The sequence below is a fragment of the Cydia strobilella genome, chromosome 14, assembly GCF_947568885.1.
Source record: "Cydia strobilella chromosome 14, ilCydStro3.1, whole genome shotgun sequence".
Classification (NCBI taxonomy): Eukaryota; Metazoa; Arthropoda; class Insecta; order Lepidoptera; family Tortricidae; genus Cydia; species Cydia strobilella.
The window spans coordinates 9,245,083-9,262,159 of NC_086054.1; the positions used below are offsets into that span (position 1 = coordinate 9,245,083).

At 36.6% G+C, this 17,077-nt stretch overlaps 1 protein-coding gene and 2 non-coding genes across 3 annotated transcripts in view; all 3 read right to left on the minus strand.

Annotated features, from left to right (window-relative positions):
• Nucleotides 1-523: 523 nt before the first annotated feature.
• LOC134747185 (ubiquitin-like protein 3) overlaps nucleotides 524-17,077 on the minus strand; it is a 218,029-nt gene continuing 201,475 nt past the window's right edge. Inside the window, exons 2-4 of the mRNA XM_063681771.1 lie at nucleotides 14,549-14,657; nucleotides 3,752-3,919; nucleotides 524-2,474 (exon numbers count right to left, since the gene is read on the minus strand). Of these exons, the coding sequence (XP_063537841.1) occupies nucleotides 2,410-2,474; nucleotides 3,752-3,919; nucleotides 14,549-14,657 (342 nt within the window). The 3' untranslated portion in view covers nucleotides 524-2,409. The remainder of the gene's footprint in view (nucleotides 2,475-3,751; nucleotides 3,920-14,548; nucleotides 14,658-17,077) is intronic.
• Nucleotides 5,249-5,321, minus strand: Trnat-ugu (transfer RNA threonine (anticodon UGU)). Its single transcript has one exon. It is a non-coding gene; the product is annotated as a tRNA-Thr (tRNA).
• On the minus strand, nucleotides 16,554-16,626 carry Trnar-acg (transfer RNA arginine (anticodon ACG)). The gene has a single exon. It is a non-coding gene; the product is annotated as a tRNA-Arg (tRNA).

Below are 17,077 nucleotides of genomic sequence, written 5' to 3' on the forward strand. Positions count from 1 at the left end.
GTGGCGCCATCTGTTAAAACTCAGTTTTTGACGAACTCGCTAGATGGCGCTAGCGAATAGCTCGTTGATAGCCCAAATATTAAAATATGTTTTATGAATTTCTATTAAAATAAATGTGTTAATAATGTACAGTCAGCTGCAGAGAAAAGGCACCCATCCTGCATACGAAGTTCTGTAAATTAGTATGGACGTGGGTGGGGTACCTTTTCTCTGCAGCTGACTGTACATAATAATTATAATTACAATGAAGGCAGCCACGACACAAGCGTCGTCAGACGGGAACCTTAATTAACGCAGTATCAGATTATCCGTAAGAACTATTCTATAGAAATATTAAAATACGGTGAAGACATCGATCTATCTGGCTACGATATCACCTTAACGCGGGTCTCCTACGATATTCAGACTATACATACTTAGAGAAGTTACAAAAGCCACTATTTATTTAAATGTATTTTATTCAATCGGGCACCTAATCTTTATGTACAGGAAGAAAAAGCGTAACAAAAAATAAAACATGAAATCGAGTTGAAATTAATTTTATTCTCTTTATAAACTAGATATTTTACACAACTTAACAAAATACATACATACAGCAACTGAACAGCAACCAAAAATATAAATCATTCATACGGCAACGAAACTATTCTAAATAGCCGCGCCCATGCGCCGAGCCGAGCTGAATGCGTTTCGTTACTACCTAATACTATCCTCAGTCTCCAAACTAGTTCATATTATTATAATATAATAATTTCAAAATAAGTAAGTTTGTGCAGTATCTTATTTACCCTTCTTTCTCCTATTCGCTGGACTAATCAAATCTGTCCCAATTAAAATTCATTGACACATGCACCAGAATAAAAACAGCATTACTTTGACCAGAACTACTTTCCACAGTGACTTAGGAAATATGTACTAGTAGGTGTGTTAAAAACAAAGACATTTTATTCATTAGGCACCTCGATACTGTCGTCTAGTAATTTAAATACATTTTGGTGTGATATATGGTTGTGACGAAACGCATCCGACTCGCGCGACGAGAGTGGCAAGAGGGCGCGACCGAATACTGGATTCCATGCACTGAGCAACTATTACCAAAATCATTCTATTCAATTTGTACTATAACAAAATATTCGCGTTACATGATGGGATGGATTACCAACTCTAAATATAAAGTATAAAATTATATTTTCGAAGACATGTTTTAAAATGTAAGCTTATAACAAAAATTAAGGCTAAGCCAAAATAATCCATCGACAACTCAACCTTAAGCCAATTTAAAATATAATTAATAACTAAATACGAAATGCCAAATAAAGGATTACTTTAGGTTGCTATGTGATGTATATGAGGAAACATTAAAAAAAATCTATTTACATAAGCAGTCTGACTGGTAACGCTGAGCAGCTAATAAATAAAATCTATTAAGTGTCATATATGCCATTACAAAATTTTAGGTGATCCAATGAAGTCTTGCTCTTAATTTGTTCATAAAGAGTCTGAATTGCGTGCACTCTATTTCTGAATTAATTGTACTAACAAACGATTTTATTATGTATACATATTATAATCTCATGCAAGTGAAACGTAACCACGAGTCGCTCCTATACAACAAAAATAAGATCTAATAAAACTTCGAGATAGTAAAATATAAAGGCAGAGACGCGCCCGTCACGCGCGCGACACGGGAGCAACTTTTAATACTAAGATTTATAGCGAATCGTAGTTAGTTACAGATTACAGTCCATATAATATATGTCTCGCCGACACAGTCGCAATGTTCGTGTATTGTTACTATAAAGCCCGAACGAGCGGGGCTACATCTAGCGGCAAACACCGATAAAAATAAAAAGATCCAATATATTGCATAAACTTATCACAAAAACAGTAATCCCGCAGATTGCCCCCTTAACGAATTACAAAATATACGTACTATTTACAATGCAAATGAGAGTAATTTACACACTTCGTTTCTACTAAATTTGTCATTTAATTTTTATAAATATCTCCATAGTAACGTTTATATAAATTCATGTAGATGGCCTAAATTATAATACTAAGATTTTGTGTTCGATAGCCGGGTCGACTTATCCCGTTTGCATAAGCTAGTGAGTCCCAAATATCTAAATATCGAATCGAGTCCTAAGCGAGCTACGCGTGACATCGCTTAAGCTATGAAATCGGAAATGAACTGAAGTGACAGCTCGCAGTGGCGTAGTCGTGGGCAAAATGAACCATCGCTCAAAGAGGCCATGGTAAGGTAGGGCCTCCTTCACTCGTTTATAAGTGGTGCACGCCACGTCACTGACAGCCGCGATGTCCGGGAGGTGCGCCGCGGCCCGTCATCGTCACTGAACACTGAACACGGAGTCCTCACTCGCTGCCGCGGCGCACCCAGATGGGGGAGCATTACAATATGCAGCACGACGCCGAACAACAACTGCTCGAACCGCCTTTACTCTTTTGTCGTTGATCTGGAATGTACAAAAAAAAAGTAAAAAAGGTATAGTAGTTATGAAGGATTGTGATATTCAAAATTAATTTACTTGGAAAAAGAAATCTAAACATCAAGGGATTCTAAAATATATAAAATTATTAATAACTGGCCACACCTTCACTAATAACTGGCCGGAAACAGCTCAACAACGGGAGTCATGGAAATCTAAGGGAGAGGCCTTTGCCCAGCAGTGGGATACTACAGGTTATTTAAAAAAAAATACTTATGGAGTGAAATAGTGATAGGGCTAGCCATTTTTCAATACATGTCTAATGCAGTCAAAATAAAATTCTAGGCACCTCAACTACAAAAATATATGAAACAACATAACAGAGACAGACAGTATGCAAAACAACTGGCGATGCCAACACAAATTTAGGTGCCCAGAAATTTATTTAGATGATTTTAAGTTTGGCAGGTATGAGGAAGAAAGGAAATCACTTACAGGTAAGGAAAGGAAAAGCATGAGGGTAGGAGACTGGTTAGATTAGGAAGGCTCGTTAGGCATAGCGTATTTCTGCAAATTAAATATTGATTCCCGTGAGTTACACTTCTTGGGATATTCTGGGCACCCAAAGAAGCAAAAGCAAAAGAAGAATATGTACATATATGTGTGCATGTGGAATTTTTTTCTGAATAAGGCATGATGACTACTGAGTCAAATGTTCTAAGGCTGTATCCAGAATAACTAAGTAGGTAATTATAAGACAAGGGTAAGGCCACGAAAACTTTGAGATAAAAACAAATCCACAAGACTGTGGGTTGGCCTTATGCAGATCGCGTCAAAAACTAGACTGGTATTAACATAATAGCACGATTAGCTTTGCAGTAGCAAAATGTATGTAGTGTAAAAAAAACGTACTAGATATTTAGCGCGATATCTAATGTATCGTTCGACAATCAATGCATGTGCATGGATTGTTCCTCCATACTATAAATAAGTATGTATATGTACTTAGTAGGAATTAAATAATAAGGGACTGGCGCTAGAAAGCCAAACTTGCCGCTACGTCGACTACGACCACATCTAGTCAGGGTAAGGTCATGGATTAGATCAGGGTTGTCCAAACTTTTTTATCTGAGGGCCACATTGCACCTCAGAAACATTCGCGCTGGCCACCATCGGGCGCCATTGGGTGGTGTCTGGTTGCTGATAATCCCAAGAACTGGTTATCCGCGGGCCGGATTGGAATTGGAACGCCTCGCGGGCCGGGGTTTGGGGACACCTGGATTAAATAAATCTGCAGTACTGACCGTGTGAGTTGGGCTCGGGGAGGTGTTCGCGCGGCACTAGGTGCATGACGGTGGTGCGGCCGAGCGCCAGCCCGAGCGCGCCCAGCGTCACCGAGCTGTGCAGGAAGCGGCCCTGGTAGATGAGTCGCAGGATCTCCGCGCGGGACACGCATTCGGCCGCCCAGTCCGCTGGAAAAAGACGTTTACACCGTTAACGACAGCTGCCAGATTAACCCTTACCACCCTGTAACTTCATCTTTTTGTATTTTTTCCTTAACCAGAATTTTTAGGACTAAAGGTGGCAATGAGGCTTGTATTGAGGATTTCTTATAATCTGGTCGGTTAAAGGGTCAAGTTCAAGTATCGAACCAAACGTTTTTTTTTATCGAAACACGTCACTAGACATCATCAAGCCTTCTTGAGGGCAATTGTCCTAATGATCGATGATGATAATTTGTTAAGTCAATTGTGATAATAAATAATAATGATGATGATGATGAATTAGGAAATCAATGTAAAAAGAGGGTCGAAATTGATTTCGTTCCTGACAAAGTTTCGATTCTAAAGGGGCCCACTGTTTACCAGTCCGCCGGACAATATCGGTCTGTCAGTTGTTCGGAACTGTAAAATTTTTGTTCTAATTTACAGGCTGATATCGTCCGGCGGACTGACAATCAGTGGGCCCCTTTAGTTAAAAAGTATAAAAGTTTTTTAATCACCTATATAAGCAAAGAGGATATAATAGGATAGAGCGGTACTGTCATAGTAAATTTTGTAGCCACAGTAAATTCACGGCCATCTATCGACACACGATTAAAACTAAAAATAAAAATATCAAAAAATGTATTTATATATGGATAAATGTTTTTTTTTTGCAATATTTGCATTAATTATTTTTATATTATTTTGACCCATGTTCTTTCACTAATATGCGTTAACATTGTTAAATAACAAACAAATCCGTCAACGCCATCTATACGAGAGTAGGCCAAAGGTAGTGGCGCCATCTGATCGAGAATCAAATTTTGCACGCTTCTCCACGTTTTTTCCTTAGACTGTATCTGTATGTCTGTACTACCCAAAACTGTAAAATAATGTAATCTGTCTCATGTAATTAAATTTTAGACGTGTAATATGTAATAATATTATAAATAAATGAGTATGAGTATCCATCTATTACGGAGTTATATCTATCTTTGTTATAAGTATTCACCATAAAAAATTGTATTTCTAAAATTTCCAAGAATTAACATAATTTAATCAAATACATTAATTACATTATCCATCGCCCATGGAAACTAAAATCAAAACTATAAAAAAAAAAACAGTCTAATAAACTGGATGTTACCATATTACATATTACATTTACAACCATCGCACATGGAAACTAAAATCAAAACTATAAAAAAAAAACAGTTTAATAAACTGGATGTTACCATATTACATATTACAAGAAATTTTAAAAACTATTCCACAAAAAATAAACAAAAAACTAAAATAAAAAGTAAATTTCATTACTGCCCCCAGAGAGATTTGAACTCTCGACCCCTGGTTTACAAGACCAGTGCTCTAACCCCTGAGCTATGGAGGCTTACGACAGGCGTCGTGTAAATGCTGGCTACTATTGACTCGTGTAGCCGCTTACACACACTTGTCTGAATCACAACTACATTGAAGAACACGTCACTTCATCGCATCGCCAGCTAGTTTAGTTACATCGTGCGTGTGTAGATGGCGCTCTCGTCACGAATGAATACACTATGGAACTAGTGTTTATGTAAACATTTGTGACGTTTTCAACCAAAAAGTAGGTACGTAGGTAAGGCACATTGTCGGTTGTCGATAAGGTTGATTTCAAATTGAAGCTATATGGAAATAGCGCCTTATTGACAACCGACAATAAGTACCCTTTTGGTTGAAAATGGCACATTTTGTTGATTTTCTTGAGTTTTTTTTTACAATATGTGTAAAATTATGTAGGTTATATTTTACAATCATATTTTTCATTATATATTATAGGTATTATATAGAGTCGAATTTCTAGATGAGAATTATATCGGTCGAATCAAACCCGGCGTAGTTCTGACTTGTAGGTACCTAAATTTCATATTTTCCCAATGCTACCTGCATTTTTTCCACCTAGGTACCTATTTACCTGCCGAGAACAAAGCCACATATTTTTGTGTGACCTTACTTTGACCTTGATAGAAAGCTTGGCAACAAAATTCCATTTCACCCTAGACCAGATTCCCGACTGATAAGAAACTAGCAAGTTCTATAACGGCCATAATTCCAGCCAGGATAAGCTAGCTCGTAGAGAAGGCGCGGCGTAATAATTCAGACTCTGACTCGGGCCGGATTTGTGGTCTACGTCGCGTGCCTTTTGTTGCACGGATTAAAATTATTGAACGAAGCATGTATTATGATGACAAACAAACGTTAGGTAACTCGAATAACAACCAATTTATGTAGTTGGAGCCTGTCTAATGGCCTCTGCAAACGTCACTGATAATGGCATGCGATTTGTAATACATTGAACCATTAAATCTTGAATTTTCGAATAATTTCAATGGATGGATCAACAGATTTAAATAACCGAGTAACCGAAAAGTTAAACAAAGTGGGTGAATCAGCAGACAAAATGGTAAAACAAAATAACAAGAGTGGATTTGGATCAAAGACGCGGGCCGGCAATATGAACGAAAAGATACGACCGCAGAGGCGTGAACATAGAATATTCCACATTTTCAACTTTCTAGTGTAAAAACGACAAATACGACTCAGTAACTCTTATAAATTACGTCTTTTCGGTTTAATTGGATAGGACTGCTGGTGGGCAAAAGCCCTACAAATTACTAGTGTCATTTCGATCACTTAGCGAGCACGGGCGAATAAAATAGATGGCTGAGCTGAGCCAGCTGAATCCTAGAACTTACACGAATCAATTTTTAAGCCGAAACTTTCACGTTTCTGGCGTTACCAAAAATGTGTAGAGTTACCAAGTAATAGGGTGTGTTACTTTTGTATGGAGAAAAAAACCTTTTTTTTCTCAACCTAATAGTTACCAAAAGTTAGGTTTAGGTCTAAAATAAAGAAATATGTTAAAAAACTACTGTTAAGTATATACTTTTAGCTCGCTCAAACGAAGTAAAAAACGGCCAAGTTCATACAAACACTAAATTTTAATCATTGGCATAGAACTCACTAAAAAGTTTTATTTGTTAATAAATAATACTGCTAGATACAAAAAATTCAATGGCCCTTTTTTTGCTATGCACCTCCAGGGTGCCCTAGGACATACAACAACAACAACAAGTACAAAAAACAAGTTTGAGTCGGACTCGCTCACCGAGGGTTCCGTCCTTTTTAGTATTTGTTGTTCTAGCGGCAACAGAAATACATCATCTGTGAAAATTTCAACTGTCTAGAGTAGCTATCACGGTTAATGAGATACAGCCTGGTGACAGACAGACGGACAGACGGACAGCGGAGTCTAAGTAATAGGGTCCCGTTTTTACCCTTTGGGTATGGAACCCTAAAACAGATGTAATTTCATTATTTTTGCCTACGGCACGCCGTTTAATAGGTATAAAGGTAAATGTTAAGTATATTAAAATATTGTAATTTTGGATGTATTAAGCAATGTTATTTAATTAAATGCATATTTTGATCATATAAAAATATCAGAATAAGCAAAACACATTTGAAAATTTAGGTTTGTATGGAGTTTTCAAAACTTCAAGGCCGTTGAGCGAGCTAAAAGTGACACCTGAAGTAGATATTATAAATACTGATCGTAATTATAGTTAATAAATATGAGAGGCAATACACTTGAAATTTCATTTTTTTTTGGAAAATGGCACACCCTACCAAGTTTCCACGTTTCCAGTTTAATATTTGCCTAAATTTTATGTCTATCAGAGAACAAATCGCTTCTGTTATAAGTATTATATTATTTGTATATTAAATTTTCTACAGAAGTATACATTTTGTGGACAGATTAGTGTTGGTCTTAAAGTTGATTTGCCGACAAGTTACTAAGGTCGCACTTGAAATTGGTTAGTTTGTTGCCATTACTCGGAAAGGTACAGGAATAGCAACCCTGTACTAACTCGGCCCGAACATATGGGGCTATATATCGTAACTACCCTACCTACAAATTAGACACCTGGTTTTTGCACGGTAACGTAACGGTGTTTTTTGTTAGCGGACCGGAACTCGCAATAATTGCTAGAATTTTGTTATATTTATATATTTGACTGTTAGTCGTTATAATGCTTAGTTTTAGGAAAGTTAGAACTTTAAAGGTACTTGTTCATACAATGTTCATGAAGGCCTCACTATGTTTAAAAAAATGTGTGATGCATTTGTGCATTGCGCCTACTACTTCCGCTTAATCTTGTATCAGTAACAAAAAAATAGATACATTAAGGACAAAACGTGATTTGCTGTATAATAGATTAGTGGTTTAGGGTTTAGAGTTAGAAAGATAAAGAAAGAAATTGAAAAGTTCGCCACTTTCTTCCGCTTTTATTTAAATATCGTGGTAACTATAGTTCGTGACAATTTTTTTTTCTTTATTGTTGGGAGTTCTCGGACGCTTGTGTCAGTAAATACTGCAGTCTCGAAACAAACACTTATTTAACTCCAATAAACACCAATTAGTGTAGCAGGAGCCAAAGTGGCGTAATCATAGCAATACGCAACCCAATAACAGAACACCGTATAACGACCACTTCAATAATTGACTTTAGTCTTAAATACAAAGCCATAAGACTGAAGTTTAAACTGAAAATGTTATGAGGACTGTAGATGTCCATAATGTCAACAATCAATTCCGAGTTTTAATTGAACGTAATAAGGTTGGAATTTAAACTGATTAGATATGTATCAGTTAGTGCGTTTTGGATGTGATGTGTGGTAGATAAAGGCGTGTACACACGTGGGACACTGACCTCGCGCAACGTTGCGCCAAACGAGGTCGTCGCTAATTACCGCTTTTTTTCGCACTTCATAAGCCGTGGTACAAAGCGTATGTAAGAGCTCTTATGGCGTACTAAATTGAGATGAAAATAATTTAATCTGATTTGATGATAAAATTTTGCGCGGTTCGTCTTAGGTATGTTAAAAGTATTCCTATATTAATTTTGGACTGGTTTCCTTTTAATTAGAACGAAAAAATAACTATCTAATTTTTTTTATATATTTTAACACGTCGCATTACGTTAAATAAGAATGGTTCTAGTGGAAGTAATTTAATTTAATTATATATAAGTATGTGTTACTACCTAGTTTCAACTTACATACTATACTTACTGCCAGTTACACTGTGTAATTGTCACATTTAAATTATATTATCCCACCGTAGAACATGTAACATATTATGTTTCAATTATATGTTAACAATATACTCGCGTAGCGTCGCGTATATATATATATATATATATATATAATCTAACGTGGGTCTACTTTGGACCGACGATCAAATGTCGTACCATCCGTATTCCGCCCTTATTAACCGACCGTCGACCAACCCCAATTACAATTAAAGCGTCCGCGATAAGTGATAAAATTTGTCAATGCGTCTGCAAACACCGCGACTCAGAGTGGTAACTGTGAAACCGATTAAATTGTCGCCGGGAATGTATGTACAGCATCGACTGTGCAAAACTACTGTCTGTAACCGTGCTAACATTACGCGAAACGTTTTATCATCAATACTTTTATGCTTCAATTTCGAATAAAATATTTAATTAAATCAGGTTTTCATTCTATTAACATTCAATTTCCTATTTCTTTTAATTTCATATAAAGACAGCAATCAAATTAAAAAGGAAAAAAAGGAAGGAAAGAGGAAAATAATGGAAAATCTTGAATTTTATTCCTTTAAATAACATAAAGATCTATCGCGGTGGGTACATTTTAAATCAGATTACAACGTCTTCTATTATCAAAAACAATACGTAAATTTTAAGATATTGAGCATTTACCTGCCTACCATTTCTTATACCTAGAAATATCTAGTTATACGAGTTGCGGAAAAAGTACGGAACAAAAATACAATAGAAGAATAGCTGAGTTTAGTGGTCTTCTATATTGAATGAGCTGCCATAACCATATCTATTCTTTACTTCTTTAGTGTAGAATTGAGATATACCCAACTGAACAAACACTTCCTACACTTATAAATCCCTCGCGTGCCAACATTCGTATTCAAGCAGCGCCCGTTTAAACGAAAAACCTTTAAACTCGGAAATTAGGTGACCCTAATCGTGATTCTGAAATAATTCCCGCACACATCTTATTATTATCCTCGTTATGGTTCTAAAATAAAGCGACCTGCTAACGTTCGCCCACTCGACGTGTGGAAAATACTTTTGGCATAAAACGAGTGTGTATTAATATTAATGAATGGCAATTCACTGTGAATACTGTGATGTTTAGTTTTGAAATAGATTTAAGTACATTTTGCACCAAAATGAAAACCGCTAAAAGTTTTTCTAACATTAACTTTTATCAACTTGCTTGCTACAGAGTTACAGAACTGTACATAAAGTTACAGGTCTCTACTTCTTCTTCTTCTTCCTAGCGTTGTCCCGGCTTTTTGCCGCGGCGCATATGATATAGAACGAAATAGGTATTATGAAAGTTAGTTCAGTTTATAGATATAACTTACTAACTAACTAACTCCGCTGGCTCAGCGACCCGAAGTGAGTCTTTAGCCTCCGATACGAGTTCTCTGCTTGCAGGGCGCGTAGATCTTTCTCGACTTGGTCTCTCCAGCGGTACTTAAGGGGCCCACTGACTATCAGTCCGCCGGACGATATCGGCCTGTCAGTTGTTTGGAACTGTCAAATTTTTGTTCTAACTGACAGGCCGATATCGTCCGGCGGACTGATAGTCAGTGGGCCTCTTTAGGACGACCTGCTGGGCGTCGACTTATGTGGCGTCCAACGTAGGCCCCTTTTGACTGCCCTATCGCCTGTCATTCTCTCGAGATGCTCAAGCCAGCGGAGTCTTGCTGACTTGGTTTCGCCGATGGTGTTTGGTTCAGAGACCAGGTCTTCTATCTCCTGATTTTTCCGGATTCTCCAACTACCATCTTCTCTTTGTGTTTGCCCCAAGATCTTTCGGAATATTTTTCTTTCGGCGACGAGAAGCTGATTTTCTTCCTTCAGTTTATCGATATAAAATCTAAAATGTGTCTAAAATGATCCAACAAGTATTTTGCTGCAAAAAACAAATCTACGTAAATTGGAAGTGCGAATTAGGCCAAGTAATAAGAAGGTATAGAGGGAAATGCTTGGAACACAATTTTTGACTTCGTAACTTTGTTTGGACTAGTTAGGAGGTGAATATACATATCAAAAGTCCCCGGCCGTAGCCCTTGAGTCGGGGGAGAGGGGGGTTTGAAGGTCCCATTTTTCGGTTTTTCGATTATATCTCGGAAACTATGCATCTTAACGACGTGGCCACTTATACAAAATGAAAGTTGATTTAATTAGTTACAAGTTTATTTAGTACCTAAAGTTTTTCGATATCGCTAATAGTTTTTGAGATATCCACTCTTAAAAGTTTATTTATGTTTATCAATTTTATCTTGAAACAGTGAAACTGTTAGCCAAGCATTTCCCTCTATAACTTTTTTTGAGCATTCGTTGCCTGACCTAAATGAGATGTGACAGATGCAAATCAAGTACAAGATGGTTCCGCCGAGGGGACAAATGAACTGTGAAAACAAAAGTGTCAAGAATTCCCGGGGAGCGGCGCTGATGACGGCCGGAAACAAATGATATTTAATAAAAGAGGCTCTGTTTACACCTCAGGTTTGAAATATCCGTAAAGAGTTCCGTAAAAAAAGTTTCCCATGTCAAAATCTTTGGCAAAATATAATTTAACTGTGGACAAGGTTTTGGTCTATAACAAAATCACAACCTTTCTTACAAAAAGTAATAATGAGGATTAAAAGTCCGCACCAAGCTCGTTTCTCCATAGTCCATACAAACGTAGTTAAGCTCTCATTTTAAAACGACTAGCTAGATTGCTCTGAAACTTTGTACTTACAATAGGATATAAGGTATATCTATGCCTGTAATTAGTTTATGTAGCTTCAGATATCATAGTTAAAAAACACCGGCCAAGTGCGAGTCGGACTCGCGCACCGAGGGTTCCGTACAAACCTGTAGGTATATAAGTAAAAGGTCACCCATCACGACATTGGAGTGTTTTTTTTAAATATAAATTTCAATTTAATACCTCTACGCGTTCATGAAGGGGTTGTAAGTTTAAAATTATTAAAAATATTTTTATTATATGATGTAACTAAAAATTTATGGTTTTTGCAATTTTTCCTTTATCTGTGCTATAAGACGTTGCTCGTACCAAATTTCAAGATTCTGAGTTCACGGGAAGTACCTTGTAGGTTTTGATTCTCTTGCGAGTGTCGAAAATTTGGGGAAATTTGCGGCATAAACGGTTGTATCTTTTGATTGCGTTGGTTAAGAAGTTTGATTTTTTCACAGCTCCAAGGGACAGTAGACCTGAGTATTTGATATAAATTCCAGCTTGATACCTCCACGCGTTCCTTTAAAAAAGGGTCTTGACAGACAGACGGACGGACGGACGGACGGACAAACAACAAAATGATCCTATAAGGGTTCCGTTTTTCCTTTCGAGGTACGGAACCCAAAAAATTACAGCGAATTTAAGTTTTTCATACAAATGCTTGTTGAATTTTGCCCTATTTCGTTTGTTTTATAAGCTATAAACTAATTACAGATATAGATGTATCTCGTGTCATTCTATGTGCAAAGTTTCATTACAATCCAACACGTAGTTTTAAAATGAGAACGAAACTCCGTTTGTATGGGAAGGTGAAATTCGGCCAAACTTGATAGATTGTCCAATCGGGCGAAGAAGGATAGGCTACATAGTTTCTTTTGCAAATACTCGTAAAATAATGAAAAAACCAAACTAAAAACGACAAAAACGTACTGCCATTATCAATAAACGTTCATGTCCATAACATTGAGGACCGCTGTCAGATAACGTTACAAATTTTACTTCTAGCAGGTAACTACTGAAAGCGCTGGAATCCCTTGAGGTCACATCCGTGCTGAAGCCTGTCTAATTCCGTACAAAACTTTGTCTCTCCCGACTTGGATTATAAGCTCAAGTGTTTATCATTGGATACAGAGCAATTTAAACTTTTAGACACTCGGGATCGACGTGACACACTTATCGACTGCTGGCTGTCGAAAGTGCAAAACAAACTTTGATTCGAGATAATAAAGTTCAATTTTGAAGTGTCACGAGTATGTCGGAGTATACATGTCGCCTTGTGTCAATATTTTCTTAGCCCCTCGTTACGGATAGGGACTCAATCACGGCCCTATAACTCAACAGTGTATTAAACTATGCCATTTTTCCATTACGGTTTACGATCGCGAACTCCATTCTGCTAAAAACTGATTTCCATAGTGCCATATCGGCCACACCCCATTGGGCACCCTCGTAATATCAGATATTTATAGTCCCTTCGGCACAAGTGAATAAAGGACCCATTTATATCTGGAATTTTTGCTACGTCGGAAATTGCAGAAATAATAACGTTGTTACGACTATTATAGGAGTCGTTTTGGAAGTTGAAGAGGATGAGTTCAGCAAACAAAGAGTATTGTGATGACTTAATTAATTCAATTAGCTACATAAAATATTATTTTACTGTGTAAGAAGGTGAAATGTTTTCCTTGTACGACACAGTCATCAGACCGTGATACATAAAATTTACTTATTACAACAAATATTAAAGTGACTGATGACGTTGTTGGTTGTGAAAATTGCTCCTTGTTTAATTTAAGATTGCTGTATCGATGATATTGTTGTTTTGTTCGATGAAGGAAAACACCGTGAGGGTAGTGATATGAGATATTCACCGTACGCCTACGTGGCATACAATACAATATAATGAGTAATTGAGAAGAAAATATTGTTTCTTGCACATTTCGGTGGGCTCATGCCCTTCGTAGGTTTGAACGTCCACTGTTCCTAATTGCTCTGCCCTACTGCCTCTGCCTCACTGTCCCGCATCGTGTGAAATCGGCATTAAGAGAAAAGGGGACGGCCGCTTTTCCATACAAACGTAGTCCTCATTTTCCTCTCTGGATGGAAAATATTTTTACATATTATTATGTATACTAACCATAGCTATGTCCTTGGTTTGACTTTTTTAGATTTTTTGATATTGTAAAAATTAGGAGCGAAAAATATATTTCATACATTCTTTTAAATGGTCTCATCTTATAATAATTCAAAAAATCAAACGCAGGGACATAGTTGTGGTCGATTATACAACAAGTTCTGTCAAAATATTTTCAATAATGTTAATATCCAGAAAGGAAAATGAGGACAACGTTTGTATGAAAAGGCGATTTCGCAAAGGTCCTCCACTTTCGTATTAACGCTTCATACAGCTGTGTCTATTTAGTACCTCAGCACACGAGGCGAGTACGCGTTAGCGTGGCGTAATACGCCCGTAGAACGAGAGCGCTACGAGCACGTACAATCTCAAACAAGTCCGCACACGTCCGTGGGACTTAGTCAATCTGTGTAAAAATGTGCTATAATATGTATTTTAATATGTATGTACACGAAGAGTAGTCGTGAGATCTCTGTCGTTATTACGACAGGCGTAAGCGTGAAGAACTTGTATGCAAACAGAAAGATCACGCTTACGCGATGCTTGGTTTTTACGATACGTTTACGCCACGCTTACTCCTACGCCTCGTGTGCGACAAGGAGGTGAATAAGATGGATTACCTTCAGGCCAGTTATCGTAGACGTGTATCGCGATATCACCCGCTGAGTCCACCGGGCTGAACACAAACTCCTTCGTCTTGCCGGACACCAGGATCAGACGCAGGTTTATCTGGAATTAAAAAAAAACACTTGAAGAAATGAAGAACACATCGGTGAACAAATATTTATATTTTATAGGTAATAATCGTGGAACAATAGTTTTAGATAAGATTTGAATTTAAGTACGTAATTTTAGATGTGGTGTGTAATTGAGATATTTTGCATAGGTATAACTTAAAACAGTTATTAGAGATTTATGAAAGCGAATGGAGAGCTTTTAAAAATTGTATGGAATTTGATTTTCGTTCCTAACTTATAATGATAAAAAAAAACAAAAACAAAGGGGGGCATAGTGTAGCTCAAGTTAACAAACATCTAATTTTATAAAAATATTTTCCAAAACGTCAATGTCTAGAGGGGAAAATGGTTTGGTTTGTATGGAAAACCGGCTTTTCCTCTTAAGAATGTTGCTGTTTGTAGGTGTTAAGTAAAATTTTCGCGCAAAGATCCGGACTGTCCGGAGATGGCGGAGATTACTCGTCAAATCCCTTTAATTATAACTAAGGCATAAATTGGGGACCCAGTGAGTTTTTTTTTAAAATGTAAATTGTGAAATATGCATAGTATTAATAAAAGGGGCGAGTCAAGTGGTTTAGATGAAACATTTTATTAATCGTTAGCTCTTTATTAACGGCTAACATAGTATGCTGTTAACTGGAAGTATAATGATACCTCCTCGTTAAATGAATAAAGACAGGAAAAACAAAAAATCAAGATTAGCGGCTTTTCCGTCATTATTTTATTATAATACCCACGTTCCATTGTAAAAATTTGAAAAAAAACGAAGTGAAAGCGAGTAAGGTATGTAGGGTAGGATCGACATGCATTTTTTAAAAAGGTCACTTTTAGGACAAAACCTTTTGTTATGAATAAAAATTCATATATAAAAACAAATTAGTGAAACAAAAACTTCATTACACGTCTGAAAAGAAAATTCACGAGTAAACTAGGTCAAAAACTTGTTGATCAGATGGACACCGGTACAGTAAAAAAATAATTAATACATTTTTTGAACCGGATTTCACTGGCGCTATATATCGGCCGACTTCGGACAAGTCAGCATTGCTAGCAACTAATTAACGTGAAAATGAAAATGTTAATGTTGTTACACTCGCGACAGCACCGAGTGGCTCAGAACGCTCAGATTAACATAACAACGCCGAAACAAGGATTATTTAGTTAAAGGAGCTCATCCCGCGTGCCATTAATATGTATGGAAATGCAGCCTAATAAGTCACAAAACATTGTAGGTACTGGTTTTTAACTTTATGGCTAATATAACTTGACCACTATATCCGTGCTAACTAGAGGGAGACTTTGAACTGGTTCACTTGTGGTATTTCGTTCGCTGGGCGTTGTGAACAAGTTTAAGGCCGTGTGAAAATGTCGTCAACTCGCATGTTTCAAGACAATATATTTATAAAAGGTAGTAAGTATGTTTGAGTAGAGTATGCATTTATCGCCTTTTAATACGCCCACGTAGATGTAACGGCGCAACTTATTGCATGCGTATAGTTTCAAGAATTGGAACTTTTACAAAATTATTGTTAGTCAAAAAAGACGACCGTAGGCATATATATTTATATAGGTATGTACTTTTGGTTATTTTTAGCAGTATTGTATTTATCTACACAAGACTAAGACTGTATGTATATGTATAAATATGTAAATTGCAAGTATAATTGGTGTAGACCGTTCTTGTAAATAAATAAAATAATAATAATAAATAATAATAATTTTAGAATATTGTGTATATTTAACAAAGTTTTAAAATGACGTAATACAGATTCTGTATTAACGTCATTTTATAATTTTGTATTACAGAATAGTAGATAGTGTAGTGTAGTAGTAGTGACGTTAATAAGAAAAGTAAAAAAAAAGAAAAAACAAAAAGTTGTTTCATATGCGACCCTGCCAGGATTCGAACCTGGAATCTTCTGATCCGTAGTCAGACGCGTTATCCGTTGCGCCACAGGGCCAGGTGCTTAGATGTCGAAAATAACAAATAAGAACGGAGCCTCAACCTTTAACTGTTTTTTACAAAAACCAAATAGTAAAGGTAGTCACAGTAAATTTACTGCCATCTATCGACACACGATTAATACTAAAAATAAAAATGTAGAAAAAAAAAAAATATATATATATATACATATATATGGGTCAATGATTTTTTATTTGTATTTTTTTTATATGATTTTGACCCATGTTCTTTCACTGATATGTGTTAAAATTGTTAAATATCAAACGGGGTCGTCAACGCCATCTAGCCGAGAATAGGCCAAAGGTGGTAGCGCCATCTATGCGAGAATGAAATTTTCTTGATTACCGAGGCACTTTTTTTCCTTAGACTGTATTCATCTTATACGGAGTTACATATGTCTTTGCAAGGACTGACGACAACTTTATTTGAAAGTTTTCATGACATACGAA